General features: G+C 42.6%; 1 protein-coding gene across 5 annotated transcripts in view; it reads left to right on the top strand.

Moving 5' to 3' along the window:
* ARHGAP26 (Rho GTPase activating protein 26) overlaps positions 1 to 16,306 on the top strand; it is a 414,762-nt gene that overhangs the window by 123,629 nt on the left and 274,827 nt on the right. For all 5 annotated transcript variants that reach the window (XM_070414706.1, XM_070414707.1, XM_070414705.1 and 2 more), the window contains exons 7-10: positions 4,663 to 4,767; positions 6,608 to 6,737; positions 10,258 to 10,358; positions 13,585 to 13,679. In XM_070414706.1, the coding sequence (XP_070270807.1) occupies positions 4,663 to 4,767; positions 6,608 to 6,737; positions 10,258 to 10,358; positions 13,585 to 13,679 (431 nt within the window). The remainder of the gene's footprint in view (positions 1 to 4,662; positions 4,768 to 6,607; positions 6,738 to 10,257; positions 10,359 to 13,584; positions 13,680 to 16,306) is intronic.

Genomic DNA, 16,306 nt, shown 5'->3' with positions numbered 1-16,306 from the left:
GTCTCATGTTAGATTGAAGAGACTTGCCCACATTAAATTAAATGGGTCGGTTGAGAGGCTGGTTATAGGATGCAGATGTTGAACCTTCACTTTTCTGCAGGAGTTCTTCTTGTTTGTGAATACACCAGCTTCCAGACAGGCCAGTGGCTTCAGGAGCTGTGGAGAAGAGGAAGAAGAGACTCATGGAAGGAAAATGCCACTGGCAAGATCAGTGGTTCTCAAAGTCTTAGATATACAAATTCTCAGGCTCCACACAAGCTCAAAATTGGCAGGTGGGGCCCAGTAATCTGGATTTTAGTAAGTCCTTTAGGTGATTCTGCTGCATATTAAAGTTTGAGCCACTGGCCTACATTGTACAAAAGAACATGAAGTAACAATTGATACTGGCTGAAACTGTGTGTCCTGTGCCGATATCACATACATAACCTACATTGTCATCCAGTCCTTATAATGTCTGGGAGGGTAGGTACTATTTTTATATCTGTTTTCAGATGAAGGAATGGAAGTACATTTATTTACTTCTTCAAGGTCACATTTAGTAAATGGGGTTGGTATTTATAGTTTGAGTTGGTTGCAATGAAAGGAATCTTCTAACCACTCAAGGAGCTCCCATGCCCATTGACTATGTTTGTTTATTAGAAAGTAACTTCACGTACCAGGATGTTATTGACCTTCAGAAAAAGAAACAAAATTTTAGTGTTCCAAGGAAGAAAAATCAGACTTCTGGGGTCTGAACTATACATACATATTTTTGTGTGTGTGCACCCTGGAAGCCTTCATTTTCTTGTTGAGGTACTAAATGTTCTGGACATTTGGATCGCAGATTATGATGTACTGACTTCATGAAGGTGAAGCCCTGCTCTGTCTGTTCCCCAAGTTTTCATAATTGAAGGTTACCCAGTGCTACAGAGAACTCATTCTCATGTGTCAGACGCTGTGTCCTCTTGAGTTCCACCTCCTGAGTGTTGGTGCTGTGCCTTCCTATCATTTCTCACTGCTCCTGCCCCATGGCAGGTCTTCGTTCTTTCTCTTTGGTCTGTTGCATCCTGTCCTGGGCCTCCCCCTTCTCCAGTCTGGCCTGGATCCTGTTAGCACAGTGCATCTTCTAACACATCAGTGTGATTATCTCTCTTGCTGAGCATCTCCTGCTGGCACTCGTGTGCTAATCTAAGCCCATTTCATAGCTGATCTCAGTGTGTACACAACCCAGTGTAGGTAACATTATTGTTCTCCTGTAAAAGATGAGCTAAAGGCAGTTACATGGCCTACCCAGCCCAGCTTTTCATCACGCTACTGTCTGTCCTTTGTTGTATGAATGAATGCTTCTTGGCAGCTACAGTAGTTTGCTGGGTTTCCTGTAGCCAGGTACCACAACCAGTATCTTAGAGCAACAGAAATGTATTGCCTCATAGTTTAAAAGGCAAGAAGTCTAAGGTTGAGGTGTCGATAGGGCATGCTCCCTCTGAAACCTGGAGGGAAATGATCCTTCCTTTCCTCTTCCCAGTTTCTGGTGGTTTGCTGGCAGTATTCATCATTCCTCGAATTGTAGATGTATCTGTCCTATCCCTCATCTTCCCTGTGAGTTTCTCTGTGTCCCTTTTGTAAGGATACCAGTCATTTTAGATTAAGGCCTAATGGCTTCATTTTAACTTAATTACCTCTGTAAAGACCCCATTTCTAAATAAAATCACATTTTGAGGGACTGGTACTCAGGACTTAAACATATCTTTTGGCTGGAGGGGCGGGGTAATAGGGGGTGGGGACACAATTTAACCCTTAACAGTAACTCTATTCTATGAATGGAAACAACCTAAAGGTATCAGATAGTCCAGAGTGATGCAGCCCACTAAAATAAAGGAGTTACGTTTTTGCTTATTTAAAAATAAATAAATTAGATCAATGTTGTCAGCTAGGAATGGATTTTTTTAAAACAGGTATTTCCTGAGGAACACAATGATGGAGATGCAGGCAAAGGGAGGTGGGGAAGGTATTTATTGGCAGGTCCTTGGTTGTGCTGTGACTATTCAGGGAGGAGCCTGGTGGCCATGCTGGCTTCTTTTGTCTGACAAGCAGGTGAGGCTGCAGCAAGCTCTTCCTCTGTGTGTTTGAGTAGAAACATTTCTTTGAGGCAGACAGATCTTTCCATCTCTAGAGCCCTTCTCCGGGCCTCGCCTGGCACCCGGAATGGACTTTCATTTCCCACTGGGTAATAGGTTCAAGGTTCATACGGTTTGTAGGAAGGGTATGTCAGCAGATGGGGGGTAAAGAGAAAAGATGCTATGTGGGGGAGAAAGAAGGGAAAATGGGCCAAAGGTGGCAATGTCTAAGGAATCACTTTCCATAGAAAAATGGATGATCAGGCATGATACCAAAGGAAGTGAAGACCAAAATAAATATAGGTAACTCTGCCTTTGGAACGCTTGTGTGTGTGCCCAGGTGGCATCTTAGTGAGCTGTTTGAGATATTTAATTACTCTGAGCAAGAGAGGCTTTGTTGACTTTAAGGGAAGGATAAATCAGAGTTAATAGGAGGAATGACCTTAGAACTAGCTGCTTATCTTCTGCTTTATTCTCCTGTAGGGAATAGCTCAGTGCCTTGGAAAAGTGATGGGCACAGCAGTCAAGGACAGCAGGGAGGGAAGAGCTAGAACAGTTTTCATTGTGAAAATCGACACTAGGTTTGTCATCTGAGCCCCTTCTTGTATATTTCTGGAGCCATCTAGAAGGAAAAGTATGGGCCTTCTCAAGAAAGTATTTTACGTAGAGTAAGTCCAGAGGCTTTGGTCACCCTTGAAGCAAAGAGTTTATCATTAGTCTTTGGTGACTCTATGTAACTTACCGCCCATTCATTGACTTAGGTTAGGGATCTGTCTGTGGTGCCACTAGATGATTTTTTTTACAGCCAGAGGACCCAGCAATGCCCGCTCCCCCTCCTCCCGTGAGGATCTCAGGGGATAAGTGATGCAGTGGCAGTGGCAGTGGGAAGTCAAGGTACCACATTGTTGTAAGCTGGATTTTGTCTGACTTCCCAGTATGGAGATCTTTGATAAACTGGGCTGGGCCTGTGGCTCAGCCCAAAGACAGGTCTTTCCTCTGATCTCAGTTAGCGTTGCACATACCTTGGTGCTTTCCATTTCTGTCACAAGCATGGTGGGAGAGTAGTGGTGTGGAATGAGTTCCCCCATTATTAGGGCTGCCTCTTAGAAAAGAAGACTTAGGTGAAAATAAGTGAGACCACAGTTAATAAGTAGAGGTATCTTCGTTTAGGGACTGAAAAACTAAACACAACATTAAATAAAGCAACTGTGTCTAATGTAACATGTGGTAGAGGCAGATCAGAGAGGTCAGAGTGGATCATTTAGAACATGTGAGTCAGCATTGAAGTTCAAGTTAGAGCAGATATGGTCCCCAAATGCAGTAGCACTGAGCCTAGGATAGATAGAGGTGAGGTTCTGGTTCTTCTAAACCAGCGGTGCTCAACCTGTGGGTGTCGACCCCTTTGGCGGTCGAACGAGCCTTTCACAGGGGTCGCCTAAGACCATCCTGCATATCAGATATTTACATTACGATTCATAACAGTAGCAACATTACAGTTATGAAGTAGCAACGAAAGTAATTTTATGGTTGGGTCACAACATGAGGAACTGTATTTAAAGGGCCAGAAGGTTGAGAACCACTGTTCTAAACCTCGTTCAGTCTCTGACTATAATCCTTTTTCAGATTGAGGTTTCGAACTGAGGCAAGGTGTGTAGAACTCGGGGAGGGGCCAGGGCAGCCTAACAACAGTGCGGCTTGCACCTAGGCTCAGAGAAGAGACCACAGGGACGCTTATTCCGCTGGAGAAGGGAAGGCTGGCAGGGGCCCGGGGCAGGGACATGAATAGTTTTTAAGTATATGAAGGCCTCTTATAAGAATTTTAGTGAACAGATGTTTGCACTCTTCACTAAAGACAAGACTAAACAATGAATGGGTTTACCTTTAGCCCAAGGCAATTTAAATGAGAATTTAGGGAAACCTTTGTACCTGAAAATGTGGGAACATGGGAGTATTTTAATAAAGGAATCCATAGTGCTTACTTTTGAATAGTTGAGGGAAAGTTGAGAAGCACACTTGAGCTGAAGTCTGACCTGGATGATTTTTTTGGTTTGACTTTGCCTGTTAGACTTCAGACTCAGAACATACCAGCTTCCTTTTCTCCTTCTCTTGTTGATTATCAATGTAACCACACGCTTCTGCACAGTAACCTGGTATTACAAACATATTAGGAAAAGACTAACTTGGAGCTCTGGTCTTCACTTTTCTGACGAAATGTTTATCTTAAGGTGGTGAGGCTCACAGGGTAAGAGCTTGGGTGTTGGTATCAAGGTGATCTGGCTTCAAATCCTGGCTGCCATTTGCTGTGTGTTTTGGGGCAAGTTACTTGACCTCCTAATTATTAAAATGAAGGTAACAGTGGTACTTACCTAATAGGTTGCTGTGAGTGCTCAGTGAGACAGTGCACATAAAGTTACCGTGTCTGGAATACAAATAGTGCTCAGTAAGTGATAGCCATTTTATTACTTTATTCTAGATTTTCAATCAGGGTTGGGAACTCAGATACAACAACATAATAACCTCCTTGGCTTACTTATGTGGTGAACTCTGCCTTTCTACCTCATTGCAGCTACTGGCATTCTTGCAAGGACTCTTCACTTTCTATCACCATGGTTATGAACTGGCCAAGGATTTCAGCGACTTCAAGATGCAGCTGACCATTAGCATACAGAACGTGAGTGGGCAAAGGGACAGACTTCCTTTCCTCGGTTAAGGAAAGGAAAAAACAAATTATGGATCTGGTTGCATAGAGAGCACTTATCTGGGATGGAATGCAGGTAAAGGGGGGGGGTTTGCTTGGTTCAAAGGGCAGATGGGGGCAGGCTTTTCTAGGGTCTTGGTGGCCACAGATTAGAACATCATCCTATTCTCTATTATTTCAAAGCACTATTTATGTTTTCGGAAGTGCTGCTACTGATTATGTTTTAAATCTGTAGCACTAGAGTCAGGATTTCCTTTGGCAGTGGAAGGCCTGGCCCAGCCCAGCCCAGCCCAGCCCTGCCCTTCCTAGCCCCCCTTCTGTGCATCTAGCTGCCTCGCCACACAAGACCTTGGAGTGAGTGTGTGTGTGTGTGTGTGTGTGTGTGTAGGAGTGGGGGTGGGGCACACATGCTGACCTCCAGCTCAAAGGGTGTGCTCTTATTCAACTCTTAGTAAGGCTGAGAGAAAATCTAAATCAGTGTGGCTTACACAGCAGGGCCTCTTGGTGCTCAGAATCCTGCCTAAGGCTCTTTGGTTAGCAATTACTGGGGCCCGAGCCCCCTTCTTAATTACGTCTGGCCATGTTAGTATGTACATTGTCTTTGTCTCTAGAGCAGCGGTTCTCAACCTGTGGGTTTCGACCCCTTTGGGGGTCGAACGACCCTTTCACAGGGGTCGCCTAAGACCATCGGAAAACACATATATAATTACATATTATTTTTGTGATTAATCACTATGCTTTAATTATGTTCAATTTGTAACAATGAAAATACATCCTGTATATCAGATATTTACATTACGATTCATAACAGTAGCAAAATTACAGTTATGAAGTAGCAACGAAAATAATTTTATGGTTGGGTGTCACCACAACATGAGGAACTGTAGTAAAGGGTCGTGGCATTAGGAAGGTTGAGAACCACTGCTCTAGAGGATCCTATGGAGAAAAGAAACCAAATGCATCCATGTGGGTTGTATTGCATGGCTTTTGGAAGCCTGCAGCTCGCTCTGACATGGTTCTCTGTGTCTTCTGAGAGAACAGGAAGTTGCAGAGTCTGGGAAAAGGTTTCACAAAGCATGGCTTCCTCTTTGGCTGGCTTCCTCAGAGGGCCAGCGGAAGTGGAGATTTACACGTAGCAGGTGTACAGGGAGCAGTGTCGGCAGAAATGCCTGTGAGAGAGTGAGGCCCCTGCAGGAGAGGTTGAGCTGAGATGCAGTTGAGGCAGAGGCCTCAGTCCATGCCCTGGTGCCCTGGAGCTGGGATGGCCTTTGGAGCCTTGGGAATAGAAGCAAGGGGATCTTCCCCTTTTGTCCCCAGATTAGTCATTGGGTGGGTACAGGCTGCCCTGGGGAAGGGAGTATCCCTCAGGGAGGCAGCTCCCTTTGGAGGAGGGAACCATCTGAGATACCAGCCAGCAACATTGCCTGCAGCTGGAGGATGAGCCCCTCAGGCCTGAGGGGAGCTGGGGCCAGGCCCTTCTGTGGAGCAGAATCACCTTGGATGCTCATTTCAAATACACATATCTGGGTCCAGAGGTACTCATTTCATCTTTAGGAGTGAGGCCTGGGCATTTACATTTACTCCAAGTTCCTTACGTGATTTTGATGGTCCTTAGAGTTTGAGAGACAATCTGGTAGAGGACCTTAAGGCTAAAGTAACTTCTTGAATATTAGCCTAATTCTTAGATGGTTGACTTTTGAACTAAATTATCTGATTTTTAGATATAAGAATTCTATTGGTTGAGGTTCTGAATTGTCAGAGGTGGGAAGAGGGTTTTATTTCTTTGATTTGAATATAATTCCTTTCATCCTAGACAAGAAATCGCTTTGAAGGCACCAGGTCAGAAGTGGAGTCACTGATGAAAAAAATGAAGGAGAATCCCCTTGAGCACAAGACCATCAGTCCCTACACCATGGAAGGGTACCTCTACGTTCAGGAGAAACGTGAGTGCCTGTGGCGACCAACAGCTTGGGGTGTGCTCATGCTTTTGCCCACAAGGTGAAGGGTGTGTCCAGTGGTGCCTGGCCAAAAGTTTTGTGAACACAGGTTTGGGTGAATGAGAGTATTTTCATAGTTCAGTTTCCTAGGGGGAGGGTGGTATCCACAAGTCTTGTCTACAGCCAAGGGACGTGTTCTGTTTTCTTTGTAACTGGAATGCATTGAGGTTCCGTGGTGCTTCTTTTCTCCCTCATGTCTCTCGACTCTTGAGGTGCCTGTCCCCTTAGTTTAGCTTTAAACACCATCCCTTTGGCATGGAAGACTTGGGAAAATCTTCCCTGGTAGACCTAATTGTCCATTATCAATCATATCCTTTGGTGGGATTTCCTATTTAGTGATTTTGTTTTCATTTGAGACTTGTTTGAGCAAGGCCCAAACAGCCATGGTGCTTTCCCTCTTCTCCTCAAGTCATCCCAACACTTACATTTTATGAAAAGTAGAAACAAGAGCTCATTCCCAGAGCCAGGAAGAAGACTCGTCATTGCTTTACTGGTGCGATGTCAGGAGAGACATGCTGGTGACATGGAGTGTTCAGTGATGATTCACATTCATGCCCTAGGCCTGGGGGAAGGCTTTATGACCGATGAGGCTGTGCACTCCCAGGCTTGATTCATGCAAGCAATGCTAGGGGGACAAGATAGCAAATTGTTTTCCTTAATGAATAGCTTTTCTCCTAGTCTCCTACTCCTGCTTTCTTGGCTGCACACATTACTTCTCCCAGATTTTTCCTGATTTTGTGCTTTTATGTCCTTCTGTTGATTTTGGGTTAGACAAATGTCTTCATCCTGGAAGCTTCCCGATGGAGCAGAAGTAGAACACTTGGTTTCAGTGATTATTCTGTTCAGTGATTACTAAACATTTGCTTGGGCTTAAAATTGTTCCCTGTTGACAATGGGGGCAGTAGTGGGGTTGGAGCATTGGTTGTGATGAGAACTTCATGTCCCTTATTCTTACAGGGACCAGCTTGTTGAGGTTTGTAGGAACAAGCTACTTTAGTTCTGTGTTTCATATATACCTGATGTAAGGGGATGCCTTGTTTGCCCAGTGAGAAGATCTATCCCCCAAATTTAAGGTGAATTTGAAAATATAAATTGTTAGGACTGCAAAAATATAGTCCAATGTCTACTTATAATACTTAATTTATTAATATTATTCACTTACATAGGTAAAATCAGTATTGCTTTTTTGCACTCTCACATTATATTGTACAATTTTATTCAAACACTTCACGTGCTCTTTCAGCATTAATGTCTTGATTATCCACGTTTGGATCCACGTTTTGTTTCTCTAACACAGTAGCCTGGAGCATATCATTGGGATACATCTTTATTTTTTCTTGGAAAGTTTTTGTAACATTATTTGGAGTAATGCAAAACTTAAAGAAGGTTTCAAGAATACTGTAAAGAACAACAGTATGACCTTTAGCCTGATGCACGAATTTTTATCATTTTCCCACAGTTATATCATTCTCTCTCTGTATGGGTGTGTGTGTGTGTGTGCACATCACAGTCACAGATACACACACAATTTTAATTTTTTCTGAACCATTTGAGAACAGGTTGCATATACCATGCTCTTTTACTTCTGTGTATGTTTTCTAAAAATAAGGATATTCTTCTATGTAACCATAGTTATCATACGCAGGAAATTTAACATTGATAAGATAGTTAATATAAATGACACTGTCTATTCCAATTTTGTCAGTTGTCCCCATATAAATACCCTTACACAGCATTTTGTTTTTCTCCAGGGCAGGAGCTCATACTGTGGTTAGTTGTTATGACTTTAGTTTCCTTTATCTGGAACACTTCCTCAGCTTTTCTTTGTCTTTTATGACATGACATTTTTGAAGAATATATATAATTCTTCAGTGTGGGTTCAGCTAATGTTTCCTCAAGATTAGATTGAGATTATGTGTCCCTGGTTATATCCTACACAGGTAACACTGTGTTCTCCTCTGTGGCCATCTGCCCCTCAGTGGTGATGTAAATTTTGATTACCCAGTCAAGGTACTGTCTGGTTTCTTCCCTGTACAGTCACTATTTTTCCCTTGTAACTAATTAGTAGTCTGTGGGGAAATAGCTTAAGACCACATCATTATCCCCACCCCCTCCCCTCATAGACTCAACTTCTATTGAAAATCCTCCCTGAACTGATCTTTACTATGATGGTTGCAAAATGGTGATTTCTCAGCTCTCCCACTCCTCCACATTTACCAGTTGCCATTTAGTATATTGAAAGGAAGTGACCTCACTTTGCCTCTCTCTCCCTCCTTCCCTTCCTCTTTCCCTCCTCCTCCCTCCCTCCTTTTCTCCTTTACTATCTCTCTATTCACCCACCCATCCATCTGCCCATTCACCCATCTATCTTTCTGTTGTCAGTATGGACTCATGGATTCCCATTTTATTCATAGGCTAAATTCAGTACTGTCCTTATTTGTTTTGATGCTCAAATTGTCCAAGATACAAGCACTTTTGGAATCTTTGTGTTGTGCTATCACTGAATTTTTTTCTTGAATCCACAAAAGATACATTAGAATGGTTAGTATTTTCATTTGACTCTGATGTTCTAATGTAGACACTTACCGTATTGCTTTTTAAGTTTACTAAGTAATCTCCAATACTTATAATGGTCAGTCACACCCTGAAAAATAATGATTAAATGTCTGCAGGATCTCTATTCATATTATAATTATTTTTTTCACAACTTGTGTTATGTGATTCTGTAAGCATTTAAACTAGTATTGACTGAGGTCCTTGTAGACTAATAAAGTAATAAGCACTGGGTAAAATCAGAGACTTAGTCAGACTTTGACTGGGGGGGGGGGGCATCTCCATCTTTCCTGAGGGATAATTTTGAGGGAGAATCCTTAGGTTACATTTGGGCACTTACAGTTACTTCCATTCTCTATCTTGGGTGTCTCTGCATTTTCTTTGCCTGCTTTTCAGTCTTCTTGAGTTCTGCTAACGTGAAAATTAGGGGCTTGGAAGTAGGTCAGAGTCTCCTGTCTGTCTGTGCACATAGTCGCAGAGCAGCTGTGTGGGAAGCATGAAGTCATTGCAGCAGATGGGAGCGGTGACAAGCACTTTGAGGAGCCTTTCTGTGTTCTTTCCTCAGTCATCTTACTCCTGTCAGGGGAGAGACAGAAAACTTCAAATGGAGATTGATGATGGGAAAGTGAATTAATTTCCCCAGGGAAACTCTATTTCCCTTACATTTTAAGACCCATTGGATGTAGCATTTAGTGGGAAACAGTCTTCCTTGGTCTCTGGGGAAAGCCCTGGGTAGGCTCCATTTCCAGTCTGTGGGATCAGATTTCTGCCTGTTCCAGTCTAGCTGGTGTGGGGAATATAGTGTCCCTAGAAACAAGTTAAGGATAGGTGAGCATTGTGGGTTATGGGTTGTGTGTCTTCCTGGCACACAGTGGACATATGTAGTTGTTTTATGGGAAATATTACTTTGCAGGTCACTTTGGAACTTCTTGGGTGAAGCACTACTGTACATATCAGCGGGATTCCAAACAGATCACCATGGTACCATTTGACCAAAAGTCAGGAGGAAAGGGGGTGAGTTAATTTTTTTAAATTTCATGCTTGATTTGCTTGACTAACAAATAACGACAATGCTTATATAAAGTAACACCTCCAATATTTCACTCTAATTTTCCTAGTTTTTATACAGTAGTTCCAGGAGGTATAGTACCCTATAAAGTAACTTACACAAGATGATTCTTAGCTCTAAGTTATATTAGAAATTACAACTAAGAAAGATTCTTGTATTTCACATATGTGCAGGATTAAGTGTGTCAAATGTGTTTAGCTGCTAGAAATTCTTGGGTGACCTCACCCTGTGAAACTGATTTGCATCACTCTCACTTGATACTCACAGGGCTGCCATTTGGCAGCTTAGCTGTTCCAGTTATCTGTTGCTGTGTAACGGATCACCTCCAAACTGAGCAACTTTTAAAACAATACCAATCTTCTTAGCGTTTCTCACAGTTTCTGTGGATCAGGAATTCGGTGAGCACTTGGTTGGGTGGTTTGGGCTCAGGGTTTTTCTTGGGGCTCCAATCAGATGGTGACTCTAGCTGGAACAATGAGCATCTGAAGCAGCTCAAGGCCAGTGAGAATAGCTTTCTTTCTTTTTCCTGACCTCCTCTCTTCCCTGTTTCTCTGGAGTCTCAGGGCCCGTCTATCTGGTCTCTCTGTGTGGGCTAATTTGGGCTTCCTCACAGCATGGTGGCCACTGGGCAGCTAAATGTTTAAAGAGTGAATATTCCAGCAACGAAAACAGAGCCTGCATTGCTTTTTAATGACCTACTCTTAGAAGTCATATTACCTTACTTTTGTCCTATCTGTTTTTTTGAAACAGTCACAAAAGCCCACCCAATCCACCTAATATCAGTGGGAGAGGATGCAGACACTGCCTCCCAGTAGGAGGAGGAGTGTGAAGAGTGGGTGGGCTGGAGTTCTTGTGGCCACATTTGGAACTCAGTCAGGCTGCATCAGGCTCCATGGGTCACTGCGTTGGGAGCTCCTTGCTGTGCTCCAGGGTTTCTCCTTTCCTGGGCGTACTCACTGCATGCATTTCCCTTTTACTAGTATGTGATCTGTCTTTTCTCTCTGGTGAGAGAGACTTCCCTGCATCCTGCAGTCTGAGAGGAGGCACCTCTCTGCAGGAGGTGTGCAGCAGCCCAAAGCTGACCCTATTCCTTCCCTCATTTGACATATTTCATTATTTCCCCACAGCGCTCAGCATACAGACCACAATCTGCATGATCTTGCCGCTGCATCCCTCAAACCCTTTCTCATTCCACTTTCCCTCTTGCTCTGGAATTCTAGCCACACTAGCTTCCCTCAGTTCCTTTAGGGACCCAAGGACTGACCACAGGTTTTTTCCACCTGCTCTTCTTCATCCCCAAGGCTGGTCTTATCTCATGAATCCGTCAAGTCCAAGCCCAGGAAAACCTTTGCTGACCTTCTTGACCAGGTCAAACCTCCTTAATTTAGGCTTTTGTAGCACAACTTAGTTTTTGTCACTTCTAACTTTTCATTTATTTGTTTAAGTGATTATCACCTGCATCCCCCACTTTTTTAAAACCATTGGTAGTTGAACACATTGTCTTTATATATTTTTCTTGTTGTGATATGGTCATCCTTGGAACAGAATCTTCTGTTTTCTTATATTTGACAATATTTTATAGATCCCCTGTTCCCTCCCATTTACCAGGGACACCTCTCTATAAGCTTTCGAAGTAGAAGCTGGTCCAGGTCCATTCAATCTGAAATATAGTCAGACATCAGCATAGTCAGAATCCCCTGTATTTGGGCGTTTATACTCATTCATTTTCACAGTGTGGAAGGAGCAATTCTCAATCTGAGAACTTAATCTTAGCTATTCAGTAAAACCCAATAGATGTAAAGCTGTGAATATACTAGTAAACTATCTCTTCCTAGGTCTTCTGTGTTTTGTGTACTATTCGGATATTAGAGCGTGGTTAGTTTTACCATATGCAGTCACATTTCCTATTATTTCAACAGACTAGGCAAGTTTACTAACTTCCTCCCTAGTTTAGAAAAAGAAAGATTGGGACAGGCAGGAGAAACAGGATCCTTAACAAATTCTTACATGACAGAAAGAGAAGAAATTAGTGCTGTATGATAAAACCACAGCATTCCATTTGTGCAATGGAGTACTACTCAGCAGTAAGAAGAAATAAACTCTTGATTCGCACAACATGAATGAATTGCAAAAGAATTATGCCGAGTGAAAGAAGTCAGACATAAAAGGGCATTCCATTTTTGTAAAGTTATAGAATACTAGAGGCCCGATGCACAAAATTCATGCAAGGAGCTTGGCCCTTGCAGCCCCGGCTTCATCCGGGAGGTCATTCTGAAGGTCGCCCGGACGGTTGTTCTGCTGTTCGGTCTAATTAGCATATTAGCTCTTTATTATATAGGATGCAAACTTATCTATAGGGTGTGACAGAAAGCATATTCAATGTTTTCTGGATATAGGGATGAATTACAAAGGGACAGCAGGAATCTTTTGAAGGTGATGGGTATGTTCATTAGCTTGATTGTGGTTATGATTTCATGGATGTATATAGGCATCAAAACTCATAAATTGTACATGTTAAACATGTGCAATTTATTACACATTAGTTATATCTCAATATATCTGTTAAAACATTGGTTGAGTGCCTATTCTGTTCTGGGGCCTGTTTAGGCTCTGGGGATACAAGAGTAAGCAAAAGCAGGCACAGTCCCTTTCCTCAGGGAGCTTACAGTCCAATGAAGAGAGAGATGTCATTTGAGTCATTGCTCAGATCCATGGAAAATTTCAGCTGTGATCAGTGCTCTGAGGGAGGAAGAGGCACATGGTGCTGTGTGAACATGTGTAAGGGTATTTGACTTTCCCAAGAAGTGACAACTGAACCAAGATTCAAGAAGCTGAGTTGGGAGGAAACCTCAAGGTCATTTTGTTTTGACTCATGTCAAACCTACAAATTAAGCCTATTTAAAATAATATCACAAGAATTTAATGTAACAGAGGTTGGTGCCTGACCATCATGATCTACCAGTACTAAAGACATTTGACTCCAAGTAGAACATGGTTGATAAATTTTAGCCGTCTGAGAAGGTTTATGGTCAACCATTTACCTCCTGTGGTCATGAACATTCAGGTTTGAGAAGAGGAAATGATCACTCCTGTCCATGGGGCATGTTTGTTCTGGAGGGAAGCAGAACCCATAAACTGGCCTCATCTTGATGGTCTGTGTGTTCCTAACAGGGAGAAGACGAGTTGGTCACTCTCAAATCCTGCATCCGGCGGAAAACAGACTCTATTGAGAAGAGGTTTTGCTTTGACGTAGAAGCAGTAGACAGGTGAGTAGCTGTCACACTTTTCCCAGGAACAAATACTACTGAATTTGGATATAGTATCTTTTCCATTCAGTCAAAATTTCCTGTTTTCCTTCCCCTCTTTTCCTTCTCCATCCTTTTAATACTCATTTGGGAATAGACTCAGGCTTGTTGCTGATTTTTAAGGATCAGTGTCTCCTCCCCACATTTTTAGGTTCAGCACTGAGCCGCTGGTTGGTTGGTTTTATTTTAGTGTGAAGGCTCCTTGTCTTAGGAATGTGTGTTCTGTCTCAGGAGGTTGAATAGATGTTTAAATAAAACTGACTCTAACATGACTGTATCAGCTATTTGAGATTTGTTTACTTTAAAGAAATGTTTACTTTTAAAATTCAATAAAATGATTCAAAAGGAATTGCATAAAGGGAAGGGGGGGACATTCTCCTCAATTAAAAAAAATGTCAGCTTTTAGTTACAGCTTTTCACCTACGTGTGTGTGTGTGCATGTGCGCCCACCCAGGGACAATAGCAACCCACTTGTGAAATCACAGTCTTTGGAGAGAGAACTCTGTGTTTTATTCCTCAAGATTTATAGTGTCTCATTAAGTTGTACCATTTCGTGGTGTTAAGCTAGTTTGACAACATTCCAATTCTTAGAGACACTTTCCTTGGCAACAGGTTAATTCTTTCAATGAAAGCCATGTGCTCAGCTTATTTGAGCTATCTGTTCAAGATCAGCAGTGCTAGCAGGAAGATCCTTAAATCCCAGCATGATTCTCCTGTAATGCCACTTAATTTCTCCCCTTTATTAAATGGAAAAGCCACACCATTTTGATAAGCCAGTACTTTCCTCCTCCTTGAGACGTTATCTGTGGCCGCTTAGCCCCAGCTCTAGGGGATCCAGAAATGGAGTACTACCTGGGGTGTGCCCCTCTGCATGTGGCAGGTGTGGGACCCCTACTGGTGCCAGGATGTGTGTCTACACTGTGGCTGCTGGAGGCTGCTGGAGCTCCCAGGCAGAGAACATGCCCTTTTGGGCTGAGAAGTTCATGGAAATAACTGTCTCTTTAGCAGTTTAGTCATTACAACTCTGGCTCTCTATTCCAGCAACCTGGATCTAAATCTTGACTTTGTTCAGCAGCCATGTGACCTTGGGCAAGTTATTTAATCTCTCAGGGGCCTCGATTTCCTTATCTGGAAAATTAAGATGGAAATAGTACCTAGTTCCTAGAATTGTAAGGATTCAAGAAGAAAATGCATATAAAAATACTTAGCAGAATGCCAAATAATAAATGCTCAACAAGTATTAGCTATTGTTGTTATTATTATTAATCCTTCCCCGAGGCTATTTTTTCCATTACTTTTTAAAGAGAGTGTAAGGGAGGGAGTAAGGTGGGAGGGGGAGAGAGAGAGAGAGAGAGAGAGAGAGAGAGAGAGAGAGGTGTATGAGAGAGAGAGAGACAAACAATTGGTTGCCTCCCACACAATCCCCAACTGGGACTAGGAACCAAACCCTCAACCTTTGGCACTCTGGTCAATGCTCTAACTCAGTGGTTCTTAACCTGTGGGTCGCGACCCCTTTGGTGGTCGAACGACCCTTTCACAGGGGTCGCCTAAGACCATCCTGCATATCAGATATTTACATTACGATTCATAACAGTAGCAACATTACAGTTATGAAGTAGCAACGGAAATAATTTTATGGTTGGGTGACAACATGAGGAACTGTATTTAAAGGGCTAGAAGGTTGAGAACCACTGCTCTAACCATTTAGCAACACTGGCCAGGGCTAACTGTTATTATTTATTGTTAAGTAACTAGACTCCAAATGCAAGAGATATAAATATAATTTGTAAAGAAAAGAAAGCTCCCTAGCCTTTCACCATGCTTGGTATGTGAGAGGGGAAGGTAGTGGAGAAGGGTTGTATGGAGGGGTACGTTGACTTGGGGTAGCCCAGAGGTATTGTAAAAAGTGTGCGTCAAGTTAAAATTGCTTATTCTTGATTTTAAATAAATCTTAAATCAGGTTGCTTTAAGCACTTGTAGACATCTTTCTTCTCAGTTCTAAAGCAGGGAATTCATATTGTGGGCCTCCATGAAAGAAGTGAAGACAATGTGTTTGTTTGGAAGTGGAGCCAGTTGTATAGTTCAGATGTATAGTTCCTAGAGATGGTTGTTCCTCCACATGGCTGTTTGGGAAAGGACATGCCTTGCATTGTAGCTCTCTGTGAGACAGGGTGCAAGCTCAGTGATGTTTTTTAATGCTGAATTGTTTTCTGTGCTTTCTCCTGCAGATGTTTCCCCAGAAGTTGTAGACTGTTGCTTTTTAGGCAGTGAAAACTCGCCGTTTCTACCCTTGTTGACATTTCATACCACCTTCCCCCTTTACTGTGCCCATAAAAGCTTTGCATGTCCCAATTATAATCTGAGAGCAGACCTGTCACATTCAACATTCTGAGTGGATTTGGGAAGTTGATTTCTTCTAAGTTGCCGTCTCTTTTCCTTTGTCATGAATTGAGGGGTACAGAATGAGGCTCCTAAATCTCCTCTTAATAAGCAGGATGTGTGTACATCAGTGATGGCGAACCTATGACACGCGTGTCAGAGGTGACATGTGAACTCATTTTTTTGGTTGATTTTACTTTGTTAAATGG

This window comes from Myotis yumanensis, unplaced genomic scaffold (genome assembly GCF_028538775.1).
Source record: "Myotis yumanensis isolate MYYU_CA2020_CCGP unplaced genomic scaffold, mMyoYum1.0.hap1 SCAF_5, whole genome shotgun sequence".
Lineage (NCBI taxonomy): Eukaryota > Metazoa > Chordata > Mammalia > Chiroptera > Vespertilionidae > Myotis > Myotis yumanensis.
The sequence above is the reverse complement of the archived record's forward strand: the minus strand, read 5'-3'. Positions and strand labels throughout refer to the sequence as shown.